This window comes from Schistocerca americana, chromosome X (genome assembly GCF_021461395.2).
Source record: "Schistocerca americana isolate TAMUIC-IGC-003095 chromosome X, iqSchAmer2.1, whole genome shotgun sequence".
NCBI classification, from domain to species: domain Eukaryota; kingdom Metazoa; phylum Arthropoda; class Insecta; order Orthoptera; family Acrididae; genus Schistocerca; species Schistocerca americana.
In genome coordinates this window covers 204,940,112-204,958,728 of record NC_060130.1, presented here as the reverse complement: position 1 = coordinate 204,958,728, position 18,617 = coordinate 204,940,112, and the positions used below count along the sequence as shown (strand labels likewise).

Below are 18,617 nucleotides of genomic sequence, written 5' to 3'. Positions count from 1 at the left end.
ACACACTATCAGTCATAGAAAGTGACATATTGGGTGGAAACAGCGCCACTTGTGGATGTGACAGCTGAAATGACTGTTCTTGCCTTCCTGTAGATGTGGATCACATGTTTCAGGTACCTCACATCAGTAACCACTGACCAGGGAGAATAGTTTGAGCCCCCCTGTTCATGGAGTTATGCAAATCGTGTGGTGTCCAACAGTTTTGAAGCACTGGATACCACCTTCAAAGTAACAGCCTCATCAAACATTAGTATCACAATCTTAAGGCTGCTCTTATGTGCCAAATCATACAGTGGACAGAAGTCCTTCCATGAGTATTTCTGTGCATCTGTATTGCCTACAAAGACGATTTGCAGTCATCACCAGCAAAAATTTTGTACAGTGAATGCTTGTTTCTGTTCATGGACTTTCTGTTTCAGTCTCTCTTTCTGGCTGACAGTGAGTTACCAGTATTAGCAACAAGGGGGAAACAATGTGTTGCACATGTCTGTACGTCCCTCCTCAGGCGCATGGCATGCAGAAAGTATTTGTCCACAAGGCATTGAAGAACTGTGGGCACATAATGCTGCATGATGACACTATCCAGGCAGCCATACAACAGACATACTCTGGGACTCATAAAATACTACATCATGATGATCACCCTTCACAATATTATTAAATGGCAATCCCTCAACAGTTTTCGTTCAGTGGCTGAAGCCAGCACAGGTGCTCCAGAGCTAAGAGAGAGACAATGGACTAGCTGTTGCACAAGAGGGTCTCACATCTACTTTCAATAAACTACCTAGTGATTTTCATCTCAGCTTTTCTCCCCTGGTAGGAAGGGAGGATGCAGCACCGTCATCACATTGAGGTTATACCAACCATGCACCCCACTTTTGCTATGGCCCTGCTTTCCATGAGTACCTGCTGGAATAATGGTGATACTACTGCGTACACCTAACCTACCAATGCTGCTCTGTATTGGAGGGGGGGGGGGGGGGAGGAAGGGAGGGGGGTGTTCTGTGGAGACAACCTCCAAAGCTCAATGTAGCATCTGAAAATGTAAAACAATGTGTATTTTTATATCTTTTTCTTAAGCTATGTAGTTCATGTTATCTGGCTTTTGGTGTCTTATTTATGCTGATAAAGTGGTTTAATTTCGTTACAACAGTATGTGAGTGTTATTATGCCTAATTATCTGCATGGAATTACTCACAAATGAATATGTGGAATACTATTCAAATGTGTAAGTTCTGCCTCATAATCTCTCTACCTGGCAATTTATAACTATCACATTATTTCTAGATAAAACAGAAGACCTCCTTCTGTTTATTTATTTATTTATTTATCTTTATTCATCCAAGGATCATCGCACTATGATATAGGATGTCTCAAGGTAATACAGTGCCAATCAATAGGCCAGAGTATAGCACACAGCAGACATAACATTCTTTAAGAGGATGGAACAGGTAGCCTACGGGGATAGGATAAATGGCTGGCCATGGCCTTGATTAAGGAACCATCCCAATATTTGCCATATCAGTCTAGGAAAACCACAGAAAACCTAAATCAGTTTGGCTGGACAGAGCAGCTCTGTCCTCCATATATGAGATCAATGTCCTGACAACTGCACTGCCTCACTTGGTAATATTCTCTGTTGTATAATATTCCTTTATTTACACACAAATTGTTCCAGATAAATTGCAGTACAAAGCATAGTTTCTTTCTTCACTGCCTACACAGTGAGGAGACCCATTGATGACCCCCTGGACTATTGTCAGTCACCTGCAATGTAAAACATAATTCCACTCTTCACTGCTGCTCACACTAACACTTCCGCAAATGACTCCTGGACTGAGAAGATGCAGCTGTGCCCCTTGCCTCAATTCTGGGTTCCATATTCAACTATAGGCTACTGTCCACCTGAAAAACTAAGCCAATAGACATTACTATCATGCATTATAGATCTTGATGCATGATTCATGTGAAAGCAGTAAACTGTAATCATGTACTGAAATGTGTGAAGCTGCTGTAGTTATCCCCTTTTATTGCTGTCCACTAATCTAAATTCTCTATGTAATGTTTAATTATGTAACATGCATAGCTTATAAAGAATATTTTAACTGCCTTTCTAAACAAATGTGTTTCATTAATCTTTTTCACTTACTTTGGCAATATATTATACAATTTTATCCCCTGATATAAAATCTGAATGGAGTTTTTGTTTGTTTTTCATGGGTAAATGTAACTCCAAATTGGCTCTGTTCCATAATTATGCATAGAACTGTTAGTGAAGTATTTAGTAATATTTTCCCTCTTATGCATCATAAATTGGTACATGTACTTACTTGGTGCAGTAAGGATGGCCAGTTTTTTAAATAGCTCTTTACAATGAGCCTGAGAGCTACCTACAGTAGTCATTTGTATGGCACTTAAACTGTGTCCATATTTTGTGCATTTAATCTCCAGAAACAAATCCCATAGCTGGGAATTCAGCATATGTAGGCAACTTCGTGATTGCTACACTATCTATAAATTTATCATCCATTCTTAAAGTGATAGAGCTGCTTCCTCTCCTTACACTAAAGTGCACACTGTTCATTTTCTTTATGTTCAACATCAATTTATTGCATACTGCCCAATTGTAAACACCATTGAGGGTTTCATTTGCTTTCTCTAATAAGAGTTCTGATGTATTGTCACTGAATATGATGTTGCTGTCATTGGTGAAGAGAACTTTTTCTCTCTGTTAATTAATGTGTATAGTTATCTGTCTTTTGTGTCCATATATGCATGAAATTTTATTTTCTTACACATATTTAATTAGAATACTGAAACAATGGAAAATCCAGGATGGAAAGTAACAATATTATGAAAAGTGCAGTTGCTACTTACTATATAGCAGAGATACTGACTCACAGATAGGCACAACAAAAAGACTGTTGGAAAGTGTGCTTTCAGCCAAAAAGGCCTTTGTCAAAATTAAGTAACACACACACACACACACACACACACACACACACAAATGCATGGTGTGAGTTGAGTTGTGTGTGTGTGGTTTTTTTTTTTTTTTTTTTTTTTTTTTTTTTTTGACAAAGGCCTCTCTGGCCGAAAGCTCACTTTCCAACAGTCTTTTTGTTGCAACTATATGTGACTCAGCATTTCAGCGTTTCTGCTGTGTGGTGAGTAGCAACTATCCTTTTCATAATATTGTAACTGAAATACTGCTTACTCTAGTACAGTCAGTTGAGATGTATTAACAATTTTTCAGCTCTGTGTCTTGTGTCTACATGTATGTACATTAATTTCTAGTGTCTTATACCTGATTAAGTAGAATATTGTTTATTTTATTACAGTCAATCAAGATGTGGTGAAAAGAAAGATACCAGTGTAGATGTAATATTACTACTTTTATGTGCCTATATTGTATATATACTTATAGAGGGTGGAGAAAAATTGTGTCACGGAGTTTTAACCCTGGATAGCTGATGCCAGTAGAAACCAAAATTACTGCTGTTGTGTAGGTTTACAACACACCATTTTTAAACTACATGCTCTGATTGGCTGTGGAATTGCTCCATTGCCATTCATCAGTTGACGGGCAGTGTTATGGTTGTCGGTTCACACATATAAACGTCCCTCGCCCTGTCACTGGCCCAATGTGATACGCACACATGCCGAATAGGTCTTGCTGTTTGTCTCCACCTCACATCAGAGGCATTCATACGTAGGATTTGCTTCAGAACACACATCACCTGTGATTTAGTCATACAGTAAGCATGGCAGCATAGTATTCGTTTGAAGAAGTGACAACCATAGCACTGCCCATCAGCTGATGAACAGCAACAGGGCAATCCCATGGCCAATTGGAGCAAGTGGCACCAAGTTTCTGTAGTTTAAAAATTGTGCATTGTCAACCTACACAACATTAGTAATTTTGGTTGCTACTGGCATCAGCTGTCCAGGCCTAAAATTTCATGACACAGTTTTTCTCCACCCTGTATGTAAAATTTTATGCTGCCTTGTATTTTATACTGTTTAGTATTACATCATGAATGTGATAAAATGGGTGCTAAATAAATAAATATAAATCTGTACCTGAGATGTGAAGGGGTGTAAGTCCCATTTCCACAGTTCTGACATAAGACCATATTTGTAATACCTACACACTGCTTCATTTGTGGAAGAAGGGCAGTAGTTCTGTTCCAGCCTTTGGCTAATTTAGGTAGCATGAGAAGGGTGCTTATCCATTTCACATCACCTGAATTGGTCATGAACTGAAGGAGAACTGCTACCCTTCTTCTACAAATGAAACTGTGTGTGGATATTGAAAATGTGGTCTTAAGTTGAAATTGTTGAAATTGGAGTTAAACCTCTTTACCTCTTTGCTACAGAAACACATCAGTAGTAATAATTTTACTAACAAATAAAGTAATTAGATATTTTTTCTCAGTTTTCAGGAATAATTTTTTTCTGGGTGTCTTCTAACGATAATGTTTTATTCTGCCTATATGTCGGGTAAATTACATTTTTTTTTTCCCTCTCTGATGCAGGTCAGATTGAAGCAGAAACTGTGGTAACAAATGAACTTGCAACAGAACTTCATGGCTTACAAAAATTTGCCAATTACAGCTTACAAATATGGGCTTACACTCGTGCTGGTGATGGTGTGAAGAGCAGTTCCATCTATTGCCGTACTGAAGAAGATGGTAAGATAAGACTCTTTCATAATTATAGGAAAAATACATAGAAACCTGATAATTGGCTAAGTAACTAATTTTGACTCAAATTACTATCAAACACAGAATGAATAGTACTTTCATGATATGAACAAAATAAATTTATCCACTTTTATTCTCCCATTTATTTCTGATTTAAGACTTTCCATAATATAAATAATGTGTCTTCTTCATGCTTAAATGTATGAAACTTCTTCATACAAAAGATGTTTCCTGTAATTAGTATCTCAAGTTTTTCATACATTTGTATGGATTGTAGGAAAGGATAATTTTAAAAAATTAGAATAGTGTTAATTAACCACACTCATATACTGAACAATAGATACAAATACAGTTACAGCTTTGTGACACAACTTTATGTGAATACAAACATCCCAATTAATTTTGCTTGTAGCAGCTCTGGGTCACATTACCATGAGAATTATGAGCTGTTTGTGCAAGGCTACAAATTGGCTCATTCTCTTGCTTTTTGTAATCTGTGCCAATGGTTCTTATTTAATTTGCACAAATATAACTCTGAAATATAAAAAGTTTTCTAATTTTTCCCTTTAATTTTATCACCTATTTTATATTTTTAAAGTAGTTTAGCTGTATACAGAATAATTTATAATAGAATTTTTACTTATTGTGTACATTGCTCTATGATTTTAGCTTTTGTTTTTATCATTTACTGCTGGCCTTCTGATATTTCAACTGTGCTTCTTTGAGCTCATTTGTTTCCTTGAGTCTTGCTCAGTGATAAAGAATTATTTGGATTAGCAGTAGCTTACATTGGCAAGAAGAGAGCTTTTTGGCAACTGATAGTGTTTATTTGGATATCACAGTTGTTATAGAAGTGCCTGCAGTGGGCAGAAAGCCATGTTTCAGTTGTATTATCATTGGGATTAATGATATTGATATCTTTCTTGCTGCAGCATTTCTGATTTAGCCAACATTTCTGGCAGCTGAATCCTTTTATTAATGCTGACTGATTGGTAACTCATTAAAATATGTTCCATAAATCACATAAATTTTATGTACTAGGTAAAATTTTTGTAGAAATTGAATTAGATCATGTACGTCTGCTAATTTCCTATAATGACCTTCCAACTTTCTAAAACTATGCCATCCACTCTCATAAAATTTTAATAGATTTTCTTCTCAAGAATACACAGAAGAGATTCTAGGATGTTTTAAGATCAGGTAAAAGTACTGGCAATTCAGAACTTTGTACCAAATTGAGTGAAATGGTTGAAAGGCTCAGTTGATACAGCATTCAGGGCAATTTTAAGGCCCAAGCAATGCAAGTGGCAGCTTTCGGCATCAAGGTTCCCCTAGGGCAAAATTTGTACACATAGCAAATTGGTGGCATTCCTTTCTTTTACGGGGAGCGCATCTTCAAAACTAGGAAGAATTTTAAAGAAATTTTATATTAAAAGTGTATTCTGTCCGCCAGCTAAGACCAGAGCTCTGCTGGGCTCAGTGAAGGATGATTTGGATTTGAGAAAGCCCAGGGTCTACAAGATTCCCTGCCATTGCAAGAAAGTCTACAAGGGAGAAACAAATCATACGGCCTGGGATACTTGCATGGAGCATCATCACCACATGCATTTATTTCAGCCAGAAAAATCTGCAGTGATGGAACATTGTCTTACTGAAGGCCATAAAATATTGTATGATGAGACACGAGTGGTTGCCCCTGCGTCGCGGTATTGGGACTGTGTAGTAAAAGAAGTAATTGAAATCCAGCTATCTGGCAATATTATAAATAGAGATAAGGGTATCCTTTAATTTAGAGTTGGAACCCTGATCTGTTTGGCATTAAGAAAAGTCAGTCATTGTTTCGATCTTCAAAAACTGATATCAATGTTCATTTCCATGAGCTTTCACCAATGGTGTGCTGTTGTTTCTTTTGCTAGTACGCAGTTGTGTTTGCACATGCACTGTGGACCCATGGTTGGTGTATAAAAGAGCTGCTGCACCGTGTTTGATTTCAGTTCCAGCGAGATAGTGTGATGGCCTACTCACCTCAAGATGGTGAAATATTGTGTCCAGATGAGGATATGTTCCACCTGGAGACCCAATATGAATATAACACAATAGTTCTTCTCAGGATGAGACATCTGGGTCATAATATTCAAATTTTTAAGCTTAATGTTGATGGTCTTAGCCAATCTAAATCTCAACACCTCTCTTGTATACTGCTTGAAAACAATGTGGATTTGTCTGTGATTCAAGAGACACACATATATACTGAAGAGAGCCATTATTCAAGAGGATGTGTAGCTGGTTATAAAGTCCTAGGAGTTATGCATCAGCAGATCTATGGCTGTGCTGCTTATATATGCCATAAATTTGAAAATACACATCCAATATCTGCGTCATGCAAAATATTGAGAATATCTCAATCAAAATAGAGGATGTTACTGCAATAAATGTCTACAAGCCTCCAGAAGATAACTGGCCATCTTGGTTTCTTCTCATTTCCTCACATCCAAGTATATATATTGGTAATTTCAGTAGTCATCACAGTTACAGGAACTACAGTGATAATGATGAAATAGGTGAAAACCTTGTAAATTGGGCTGAACATAACAACCTTAGCATAATTTTTGACTCAAATGGCAAAGGAACATTTAAATCTGCAGCTTGGAAGAAGGATTTCAATGCTATACCTCTCAGTGCAGTAAGGACGGTCACCGCGGGCTTCTCAAATAACCAACACTGGTGAGTAATTCTTGACTTAGGAACTCAAATACCTGTAATTATGATATTGTGGTGCCTGTGTTGTTCAAAAGTATGATGCAAAATTCCATCAGATAGGCATACATTTCCAGAGGAACTTTGCATCACACTTCTGAACACCACAGGTACTGCAATACCATACTTATCCACCAATATGGGGCAAGTGACTTTCATTTAAAATGTCTTCCCTGTAGAGGAATATACATAATGAATATTTTAGTGCAGGTTGTAGACATATGGTTGATGACACTGAAAGTTTGGATCTGGCTGTGAGTTCTGCTCAGATAGCCTAATGGTAAGGTGACCACTAGTGGTAAGCAAGAAACCTAATTTCAAGTCCCGTTCTGGCACAAATTTTCATTGTCATCATTCCATTATACACATGATGGGTGTCCATATTCACAAATGTGAATACATCTTGTGTACCTGGAATTAAATCATTCTCTAGACCAATATGGAACTTCAAGAGAGCTGACCGGTCTAAATTCTCCAAATAACTTGATAAAGTGACCAGATGGATTGTCCTATTAAGTGAAAATTATGACAGTTTCCTTGGAGCAGTTCTATAAACAGAAAAAAGTACATGCCTAGAGAATTTCGTAAAGAATACATTCCAGGCTGGAGTAATTACTGTTGAGGACTATATCAGCCCTATTTAACCAACAGTGACTGCAAAACTGCTAAGAAATTACTAAAACATCTTTATAAAGCACATAAAAAATGCTGGGAGCAAAAAACAGAGTCTGTGTTTTAAGAGCTCAAGCGAGATGCATAGTCTCTGAAGAAAATTAGGAGGTAGTTGACTCCCTAACAGCAAAGATCCTGAAGTAATACCAAACCAGATAGCAAATAGAATAGCTTACCTCTCCAGACTGCCCTCATACAAACCACATACAAGAATGATCAAGTAAGAATCCAGCAACCTGAAGCAGAAATTGTGCAGCAAATCAGAATACTCCGGAGACTTGACCTTAGCTGATATCAGTGCTGCACTCAAAGAAATGAAAAAAGGCAAAGCTCCAGGATTTGATGGGATACACCCAGAGTTTCTCATCAGTTGTGGAAACAACTTTTGAACTTCTTCATGAGATCATTCCAAAAGCATTTAAAAGAACAAAAATCATTGCTATACTGAAGCCTGGTAACCCAGTGAACAAAGCTGTTAGCTATTGTCCAATCACCCTCCTGAGCTGCTGCAACAAGTTTTTAGAAAAACTCATCCTTAATAGAATCAGTCAAAAAATCCATGAAATTATTCCCATTGAACTAGCTGTATAGATCAAGTTTTTAGCTTAAACACCCAATGACTTAAGACATCAGTGGCTTTTGTTGATCTTATAGCTGTCTATGATACAGTATAGAAACAAGGATTCCTGTACAAACTCACAAGTGTTATACAATGCCAAACCATAATTAGGCTCATAAACCTCATGGTATCTGAGGGATACTTCCAAGTGGTCCTCTGCAATCAGTTAAGCAGATAGAAGAAACATAGTAACAGTCTTCCTCCAGAGTTCAGTTTGGCACCAGTTCTGTTCAGCTTATATACACCTGGTCCCCCTGAAACAGAGTCAAGGAAGTTCATTTATGCATATGATTTGGCTTTGGCCACTCAAAAGAGAAGTCTTGTAGCTGGCGAAGAGATACTGTCTGCAGATGTATGTACAGTGCATGAGTAGTTCAAAAAGTGGAGGCCAGGTCACCAGCATTGTGAAGCCTAATGCAGGATTGGCTCAGGTGACTGTTAACATAGGGGGGGGGGGGTATGTAGGGATTTTGCTAAAGAGGATCAGGTAGTGATTGTGGGTGGGGCTGGTAATAGTATTGATAGGGATGGGGAGTATGACATAGATGGTGACCTGGAAAAGATAGCCACTCAGACTGGCAACACAAATGTGCATTTCGTGGAACTGTTTCAGCGTTACAATCGGCCTCATCTTAATACAGCCGTCAGGTGTAATAACATGAGACTTGGGGGTGCGCTGATGACGGAAAGCGTGGGTCACATTTCAGTGGTGTCGGTGGAGTCTATCAGCAGGACGGGTTTCACTAGATATGGCCTGCACCTCAACAGGTATGGGAAGAGGAGGTTGGCAAAGCTTATAGGTGATAGCATAGGTGGGGGTGGTGGGATCACTCACGGGAAAATTCCTGCAGTAGTGGGTGTTAGAGCTGCACCTTTTTTAGACTGAAGTCAGCTGATAAGTATTCCTGCTTAAGGGAAGTCTCTCTAACAAAGGAACCGCTTTTGACAAAGCTTAGGTATCCGAGTAATGAGGGAATTAGTATATTTCATCAAAATATACAAGGTATTAGAGATAAAGTTAGTGAACTGCTTATAGATGTTGACTCTGAAATTACTGGTATATCTGAACACTTCTTAAATAAGGAGATAATTCAGAGGCTTCCTTTACCAGGATACAGGTTGGCTAGCAGCTTTTCTAGGAGCTCTTTGCTGTGTGGGGGAGTTGCCATGTATGTGAAAAACAGCATCCCATTTGAGTCAATTGATGTTTCAAAGTACTGCACTGAAAAGGTGTTTGAATGTTGTGCAGGTGTGGTTAAATTTAGTGGAGCTAAACTTCTAATTGTTGTTATTTATAGATCCCCAGACTCCGATTTCACAACATTTTTGCTAAAGCTAGAGGAGGTTCTTGGTTCACTTTATAGGAAATACAAAAAGTTAGTTATATGTGGTGACTTCAATATTAATTGTATAAGTGATTGTGCAAGGAAAAGGATGCTGGTAGACCTTCTTAATTCATATAATCTTATGCAAACTGTATTCTTTCCAACGAGAGTGCAAGGGAACAGTAAAACAACCATAGACAACATTTTTGTTCATTCCTCATTACTAGAAGGGAATTCTGTTAATAAAAGGTGAATGGCCTTACAGATCATGAAGCACAAATTTTAACTCTGAAAGATTTTTGTGCTGCGACACGTTAAATGTAGTTATCAACTGTTTAGGAAAGCTGATCCAGCCGCTGTAGAGACCTTTGTAAACCTTATCAAGGAACAAGAGTGGCAAGATGTTTATAGTGCTGATACAGTAGACGATAAATATAATGCTTTTCTCAAGAATTTTCTCATGTCTTTGAACGTTCCTTTCCATTAGAACGTTCAAAACAGGGTACTAGCACAAACAGGCAGCCTGGATGGCTGACTAGAGGGAGAAGAATATCCTGTAGAACAAAGTGGCAATTATATCAAAACGTTAGAAACAGTCAAAATCTAAATGCAGCAGCCCATTACAAACAATATTGTAAGGTGCTTAAAAATGTTATTAGGAAGGCAAAAAGTATGTGGTATGCAAATAGAATAGCTAAGTCTCAGGCTAAAATGAAAACCATATGGTCAGTCATAAAGGAAGTGGCTGGTCTGCAGAGACAGGTCGAGGATATAGAATCACTGCGTAGTGGGAATGTCTGTGTTACTGATAAGTTGCATATATGTACAGTATTTAATAATCACTTTCTGAATATAGCAGGCGAACTAAATAGAAACCTAGTCCCAACAGGGAATCATATAGCGTTCTTAGAAAAAAGTGTTCCGAGACTGTTACTTGAATGCGCTCCTCCATGATACTGACAAGAGGGAGATTGAGTTAATAATTAAATCACCAAAGACCAAGAACTCTCATGGATATGATGGGGTATCTAGCAGAATACTGAAGTATTGTTCTATGTATGTTATCCCAGTATTTAGCCATGTCTGAAACTTTTCCTTTAGGAGTGGTCAGTTTCCTGACCAATTAAAGTACTCGGTAGTGAAGCCATTTTATAAAAAGGGAGACAGGGATAATGTTGATAATTTTAGACCTATTTATATGCCATCGGTGTTTGTTAAAGTTATCGAGAAGGTTGTATATACAATGTAACCGGAGCATTTAAATTCACATAATTTGCTGTCGAATGTACAGTTTGGTTTTAGAAATGGTCTAACAACTGAAAATGCTATATTCTCTTTTCTCTGTGAGGTTTTGGATGGATTAAAACAGAAAGCAGAAGGTAATTCTCCACAATATTGAGAGTGGTAGTGATGTTCAGTCCCAATGGGGCACTGTTAAGTGGGGTATTCCCCAAGGGTCGGTGCTGGGACCACTGCTGTTTTTTATTTATATAAATGATATGCCTTCTAGTATTACAGGTGATTCAAAAATATTTCTGTTTGCTGATGACACCAGCTTGGTAGTTAAGGATCTTGTGTGTAATATTGAAACAGTATCAAATAATGTAGTTCATGAAATAAGTTCGTGGCTTGTGGAATATAATTTGATGCTAAATCACAGTAAGACTCAGTTTTTACAGTTTCTAACTCACAATTCAACAAGAACCGATATTTTGATCAGACAGAATGGGCATATTATAAACGAGACGGAACAGTTCAAGTTCCTAGGCATTCAGATGGATAGTAAGCTGTCGTGGAAAGCCCATGTTCACGATTTTGTTCAGAAACTAAATGCTGCTTTATTTACCATTAGAACAGTATCTGAAATAAGTCACAGTTCAACACGAAGAGTAGTCTACTTCGCATATTTTCATATGCTTATGTCGTATGGTATTATCTTTTGGGGTAGTTCTTCTGATTCAAAAAGGGTATTTTTGGCTCAAAAACGGGCTGTTAGAGCTATATGTGGTGTAAGTTCGAGGACCTCTTGTTGACCCCTATTCAATAGTCTGGGAATTCTGACATTGCCCTGACAGTATATATTTTCTTTAATGTCATTTGTTTTTAGCAATATTAGCTTATTCCCAGGAGTTAGCAGCTTTCACTCAGTTAATACTAGGCAGAAATCAAATCTGCATGTGGAATGCACTTCCTTGACTCTTGTGCAGAAAGGAGTGCAGTATTCTGCTGCATCCATTTTCAATAAGCTACCACAAGAACTCAAAAATCTAAGCAGTAGCTCAAACTCTTTTAAGTCCAAACTGAAGAGTTTCCTCATGGCTCACTCCTTCTATTCTGTCGAGGAGCTCCTGGAAGAGCTAAAAAATTAAGCAAATTTCAGTGTTACATTGTTGATTTTCTTTATTTAAACTTACGACTTGCCCCCTGAATATGTTTCTTATATTTCATTTTATCTGTTTCTACTATCGTGTTATAATTTCATATATTGACTTGTTCCATGACCGTGGCGACTTCTCCTTAATTTGGTCCCACGGAACAATAAATAAATAAAAAAAAAGAAAGGCAGCAAAACCAGTGAAGACTGAAGCTAGCTGCTTTCATCTTAACAACAAAAAGGCCAAGGCAAAGCTACATGTCACCTTTAATAATCAAGTCTTCCACCACCAAGACTTCTCAAAATACCTAGGAGTAACTCTTGAGAGAACCTTGTTGTGGAAGAAACACATAGAAAGTTGAGATCTTACAATAACACCATATAGATGGTGAGTGGTTCCTCATTGCGTGCAAGAGCTACAACACAACAGTGTTCTTCCTTAGGCCTCATCTACTCTGCTGCTGAATACTGTGCTCCAGTGTGGCTTGATAGTTCACACGTGAGAAAAATCGATACTCAGCTAATCCAGCAATGAGGACAATAACAGGTTGCATTGGATCTACCCCTCTTCACTGGTTACCAACTCTAAGCCACAATGTGCCACCAGATCTTCAAAGACATAATGCCCTTCTCAAGGAATATGAAAAATTAACTAAAATTCTTCAGCTCCCAATCCACTCTAACATACCTGCACCTAACCTGAGGCGATTAAAATCCAGCCAGTCACATATCACATTGCAGGACCACTACAAGCAGTGGATTTCAGCATGAGCAGGAAGTGCTCAGAAACATTGATAAATATTGCCCATGATGAATATCAGACCCTCATTAGACCTGGCACAAGACCAGTTGGCATGGAGTTACCATGATGTGCTTGGAAAACAATTAACAAGATTTGTACAAGCATGTGTGCAGAATGTAGCAGACAAGCTTATCCTGGAAAGAAAGTTTGGATATTAATTTGTAGATTTAGTCATTTAGTTCTATTTATTTTGTAAAATTATGCAATTCATGTATGTAAGATGCACTTCAGTTTATACTGCCATATGCTAAATAAATAAATGAAAGTAATTCAGAAATGTGCTGCTAGATTTGTTACCAGTAGGTCTGATCAACAAGTGGGTGTTATGAAGGTTCTTTGTGAACTCAAATTAGAAATCGCTGGAGAGGACAATATTCTTTTCATGAAACATTCTTGAGGGTGTTTGGAGAACAGCCATTTGCAGCTAACTGCAGAATGATTCCACTGTGGCAATGCATATTTTGTGTAAGGACCACAAAGACAAGAGAAAACAAATTAGAGTTCATATGGAGACACATAGATAGCCATTTTTTCCCTAACTCCATTTGCAAGTGGAATAGGAAAGGAAAGTACTGGTAGTAGCACATGGTACCCTCCATCTTACACCATATGGTTGCTTGCAGAGAATGTATGTAGATGTAAATGAATACTGCATGTGAAGTAAAAGCTGCTGGTATGTTCATGTGGATCATTGAGTCTAGTGTGCAAGTCAGATGTGAAGGCCATTTTACTTGTAGGTAATTAATCTTTCAGAAATTCCATTTGTATAAATCTAGTAATTTAATGTTGAATTTCAAAATTACACAGATTTTGCTTTTCAATAATAGCAACTACTATAACAAAAACTACAAAGATTGCAATCTTCTTCTTTTCTGTTATTCTTCTTAAAAACCAGATTTTAAAAGCACAAGTGCGTTTGGGAGCTGCAGGGAACAGACTTCAAACACAAGCAATAGTTTCTATTGAAATATTCACAAAGTGACTTGAGAACCAAGCGGCTACCAAATATAGAAGCCAAATAGTCATAGGTCAAATTGATAATCCAAGAGTAAAATACAAAATGTACAGAGGAAAAATCATATCATGCTTACTGGAACATCATTTACTGAAGACTTCATACACAACAGTGCATTGCATGCTGGAGTGCTGGGGCAACCTTCTCATTGTCACTGGCTCATCACAGACACTTCCTGTATTATACATTTTTTGTCCCCCATGTGGGAGCCTCTGGAAGCCTTCAGTACAGAGACTAGTAGCACTGTGCAATGGCATCCAAGTTATCAGTGTTTTAAGGTATTGTATTTTTCTTTTAATTATTTTATTTTATTTTTAATGCATTGTAATAGTATAGAATGTAAGAGACCCTCGTTAATTAATTTCAGCCATACAGTGTACGAATTGTGTGGCATTTAACATGTAAATTAGTCATACACTGCAGTTGGTTCAACTTATTAACCTGTCTGTGATGAACTGACCTATCTCACCACAGCATGGTTGGCCAGACTCATACAACTGAACTAATCAACAGACCAGCCCACTACTGTTGCAATAGAATGACCTGTTGTGAGCACTATGGTTACTGAAAATTCCAGTCCATTGTGTGTGCTGCTTAATATATACTTTAAGAAATAAAAATAAAGTTTCTTACTTCTCCTTCAGAAATATTTGAAAAGAGAAATTGTTGCTTAGGTTTATTTTGTAGGGTGCCAAGGTTAAAAACATAATAATACAAAATGTAATAAGTAATTGAGATATTTATTGACAGTATGTGTCTACAAGTGTGCTAACTCAAAATGTTTTTTTAAACACCTGCTATAGCTCAATGTTCACACCATTAGTTGCACAACAGACATCTAAACTGCATTCCACTTCTCTACAAGTGTTTTGCTGCTTAGCAGGTGTAACATTTGTGATAGCAGCATGAATGCAGTGGTGCAGTTCAGGTACATCCCGAACTGGTGTCTGGTACATTTGATTCTTGATAAGCTTCCACAGAATAAAATCAAGTGGCATTATGTCTGGGCTTCTAGTAAGCCATATAATCAATGGACTACCTCTCACAATCATGCACTCTGGGAATTTATGATTCAAGAAATCCCTCAAATTGTTCACAAAATGGCATAGTGTGCCACCTTGCTGAAAGATCACATCTTGAGAAAGTTTTGACACAGCATACATCTCCAGCATGTCTACATACATTGTTGCATTAAGTGTAGGTTCCAAAAAGAAGAATGTCCTTTAGCAACCCACACCACATATTCACTAACAGGAAAAGGAACAAATAAACACAGAAAACATTTTGAGTTACCATACATGGAGAAGCAAACCACCAATAAAAATCTCAATTATGGCTCGATTTATTACATTTTGTATTATCATATGTTTAACACGGACATCCTATGTTTCATTAATAAACAGGCATAATTGCAAATGAATGCATGCCATGTCATAGCATCGGAATTGGTCTTAAATGAGCAGTAAAAATAGTTTACACACTGGAGATAGGTGATCTAGCCCACCAGCCAATAATGTTGTGTAGAAATCATGGTGAACTGTATTCATCTTATTTTCATGCTCAGTTAGATGAATTAATCATTGAATCACACAGAGAACCTCACTGAGGATGTTCTGGACAGGCTTGGTCAAGAGTAATCCCTGACTATAGGAAAATTCTTTGAAAAAAATGTTGTTGTTAGTCTGTGTGCATTTACATGTGATGCATTTGTGTTCTTATTGCTGTATATAATTTAATGTTATGCACTGCTTTGTGGAAGCATGTCATTTTGTTTGATCCCACATCAGTATATTATTAATCAGTTTTGTATTGTGCCAAAGCACAGTGAAGTTTTACAGGTGACAAATCTAAGCAATATAATAAAGGCCTTTGCATTGGAAAATAGATGGAATACATGTAGATGTGAAATGGTACATATGATGTAAAATTTGAAATGTTAACCTTACAAGCTAAGCTGCTGACATGTTGTGGCCAAATATTTCATTCACTATTTCTGTGTTTGCCTGCAGTTCTGAATACCTTTTTCTGTTTTTGTCAATTTTCTACTGCTTATCTCATCTGCTTTCTCTTTCCCTTAGTAAAACAGAGACTCTGGTAGCTGTATCCTAACAATTGTAGTTTCCAAAATGCATTGTTAATTGGTGTTCATCATTTGTCTTCATACACTTTTATAAAACTTCTACTTCAGCCCCAATGTTTAACCAAATCTACGCCTTTTTATGTTGTCATTTATAGCAATTTCACCCCTTTAACAGGACTGCTGAAATTTAGCAACAAATGGGATACTTAAACACCCGTTTTTATTAATTAATTGATTTATTCTTTAGTTCCAGGATCACCTGCGAATATTAAGGTATTGTCAAGTTCCCCAACATCTCTTGTGGTAAGCTGGATGAAGCCTGTGCATCCAAATGGACATCTTGTTAGCTATACATTATACTCAAGAATTCTTGAAGGAGGACGTGAAAAGGACTCATCAAAGCGACGGCTTTCTCCTGCTCATACACACTATGAACTGCATGATTTGAGAAAAGAGGAAGAATATGAATTTTGGGTTACAGCTTTTACAAAAGTTGGAGAGGGCCAGAGCACACGAGTAGTATATGCAACCATTTCTTCCAGAGGTAATGCATAAGATGCGTAAAAAAATTATGTACACATAATTATTTAATGATTTTTAGTTCAGTATGAGCACTAATCATATTAGATTTTCTCTGTCAGTTAAACAAGGCAACATGTGTGCCAAAAGTAAGATATCAAAATTTTTATAATGAGGAATATTAATTTTTGGAATAGCAGTATGTAATGATTAACAATATATGGAAAAGATATATTGCTACATACCATGAAGATAACATATTAAGTTGCAGACAGACTCAACAAAAAGGCACTACACATCAACTTCAGCCACAACCTTCATCAGAAAAGGAAACACACACATATTCATTCACACAAGCAAGCACATCTCAGACACAAATGACCATCATCTCTGGAAGCTCAGACTAGAATGCAGTTAGCTTGGCTTTCTTTGTGCCTCTCTTCAACTTAATGTGCCATGTTTATGGTAAGCAGCAATCTGTGTTTTCTTTATATTGTTGATATTCCGACCTGAAGTTTCCATTCTTCAGTATATAATGATCATATTGCAATATTTTTTCTCTTGGTGATTCTTTTAAATGCAATGCGTGGGAGTCATTTTCCATTAATATACTGTTTTTCCAAATGAAAAAATAGTAATTTAATCTATAACAATAAACAGAAGTGATACCTTGACTGTGTTCTGAAAATATTTTTAATCAATAGGTTGAAATTTTAAAGTGACAAAATAATATTATACAGAAACTCAGTTTTTTTGCTAGCAGTCAAATTTCTCATTTAGGATATATCAAACAATGGAAAATCCAGGATGAAAAGTAACAATATTGTGGTTTGTGGTTTCAGCTGCCTGAGACTGCAGTTGTGTGTGTGAGTTGCATTTGCGTAAGTGTCTAATGTTGACAAAGGTCTTAATGGCCAAAAGCTTTAATTGTGAGAGCATTTTTGTTGTGCCTATCTGCAACTCAGCATCTCCGCTGTATGGTGAATATCATTTAGGATATAGTCTTTCACAGACTTCGAAATGCATTATTTGATTTTCAGTTATCTAGGGCTCCATTTTCTGTTTACATGCTGTTGTCCTCAATGAACTGTTGATTATAAAACGGTACCTGATGAAATATTTCTTGTGTATACAGTTAATTTATTTAAAAGAAATGTACAAATGATTTTTTGATTGAAATCTGATGATAGCACTGGCCAACAAAATAAATATTTTTGAATATTTCCTTCAGTTCATAAGTCAGATCTTACTAATTAAAAACGTAAATGAAATTTTATTAGCTCTAGTTTCTGTGATTCACAATATGTGGGAATAATTTATTTTAGCAGATTAAGTGAAAACAATAAATTTTAATTAAATGTGTCAACAATATTGAGAGTTCAGTTGAATTCTTTTTAATGAACATGACATACCTGGAGTTCTAAATCGATGGAAGAATCCCTGGCAGATGGTTGGATGTGCAAGAATCATGTGGTGGCTTCATGAGCTCATTGTGTTATGGCTCTCCTCTTGTTAGTTAGTTCTGGATCATCTTTAATCAGAGACCAGCAATAATCTACAAGTATGGCTTCATTCCAATGGTAATGATGTCCCTGTTCTATTAAAGAATGTCCTGATGGAACCTTTCCCAGCATTCTTACTGACAGCTCCACAAGAAGTAGGGAAAATGTCTAGGTGGGTGTGAAGAAAATGCACCTTAGGGGACATGTTGTATACAAGTTGATGGCATTTTTGCAGGAATACTGCCACCA

The 18,617-nt window shown here is 37.0% G+C and overlaps 1 protein-coding gene across 1 annotated transcript in view; it reads left to right on the top strand.

Moving 5' to 3' along the window:
* The window catches only part of LOC124555920 (Down syndrome cell adhesion molecule-like protein Dscam2), a 397,942-nt gene that overhangs the window by 279,830 nt on the left and 99,495 nt on the right, over positions 1-18,617 (top strand). Inside the window, exons 16-17 of the mRNA XM_047129975.1 lie at positions 4,536-4,691; positions 16,595-16,891. Coding sequence (XP_046985931.1) covers positions 4,536-4,691; positions 16,595-16,891 — 453 coding nt within the window. The remainder of the gene's footprint in view (positions 1-4,535; positions 4,692-16,594; positions 16,892-18,617) is intronic.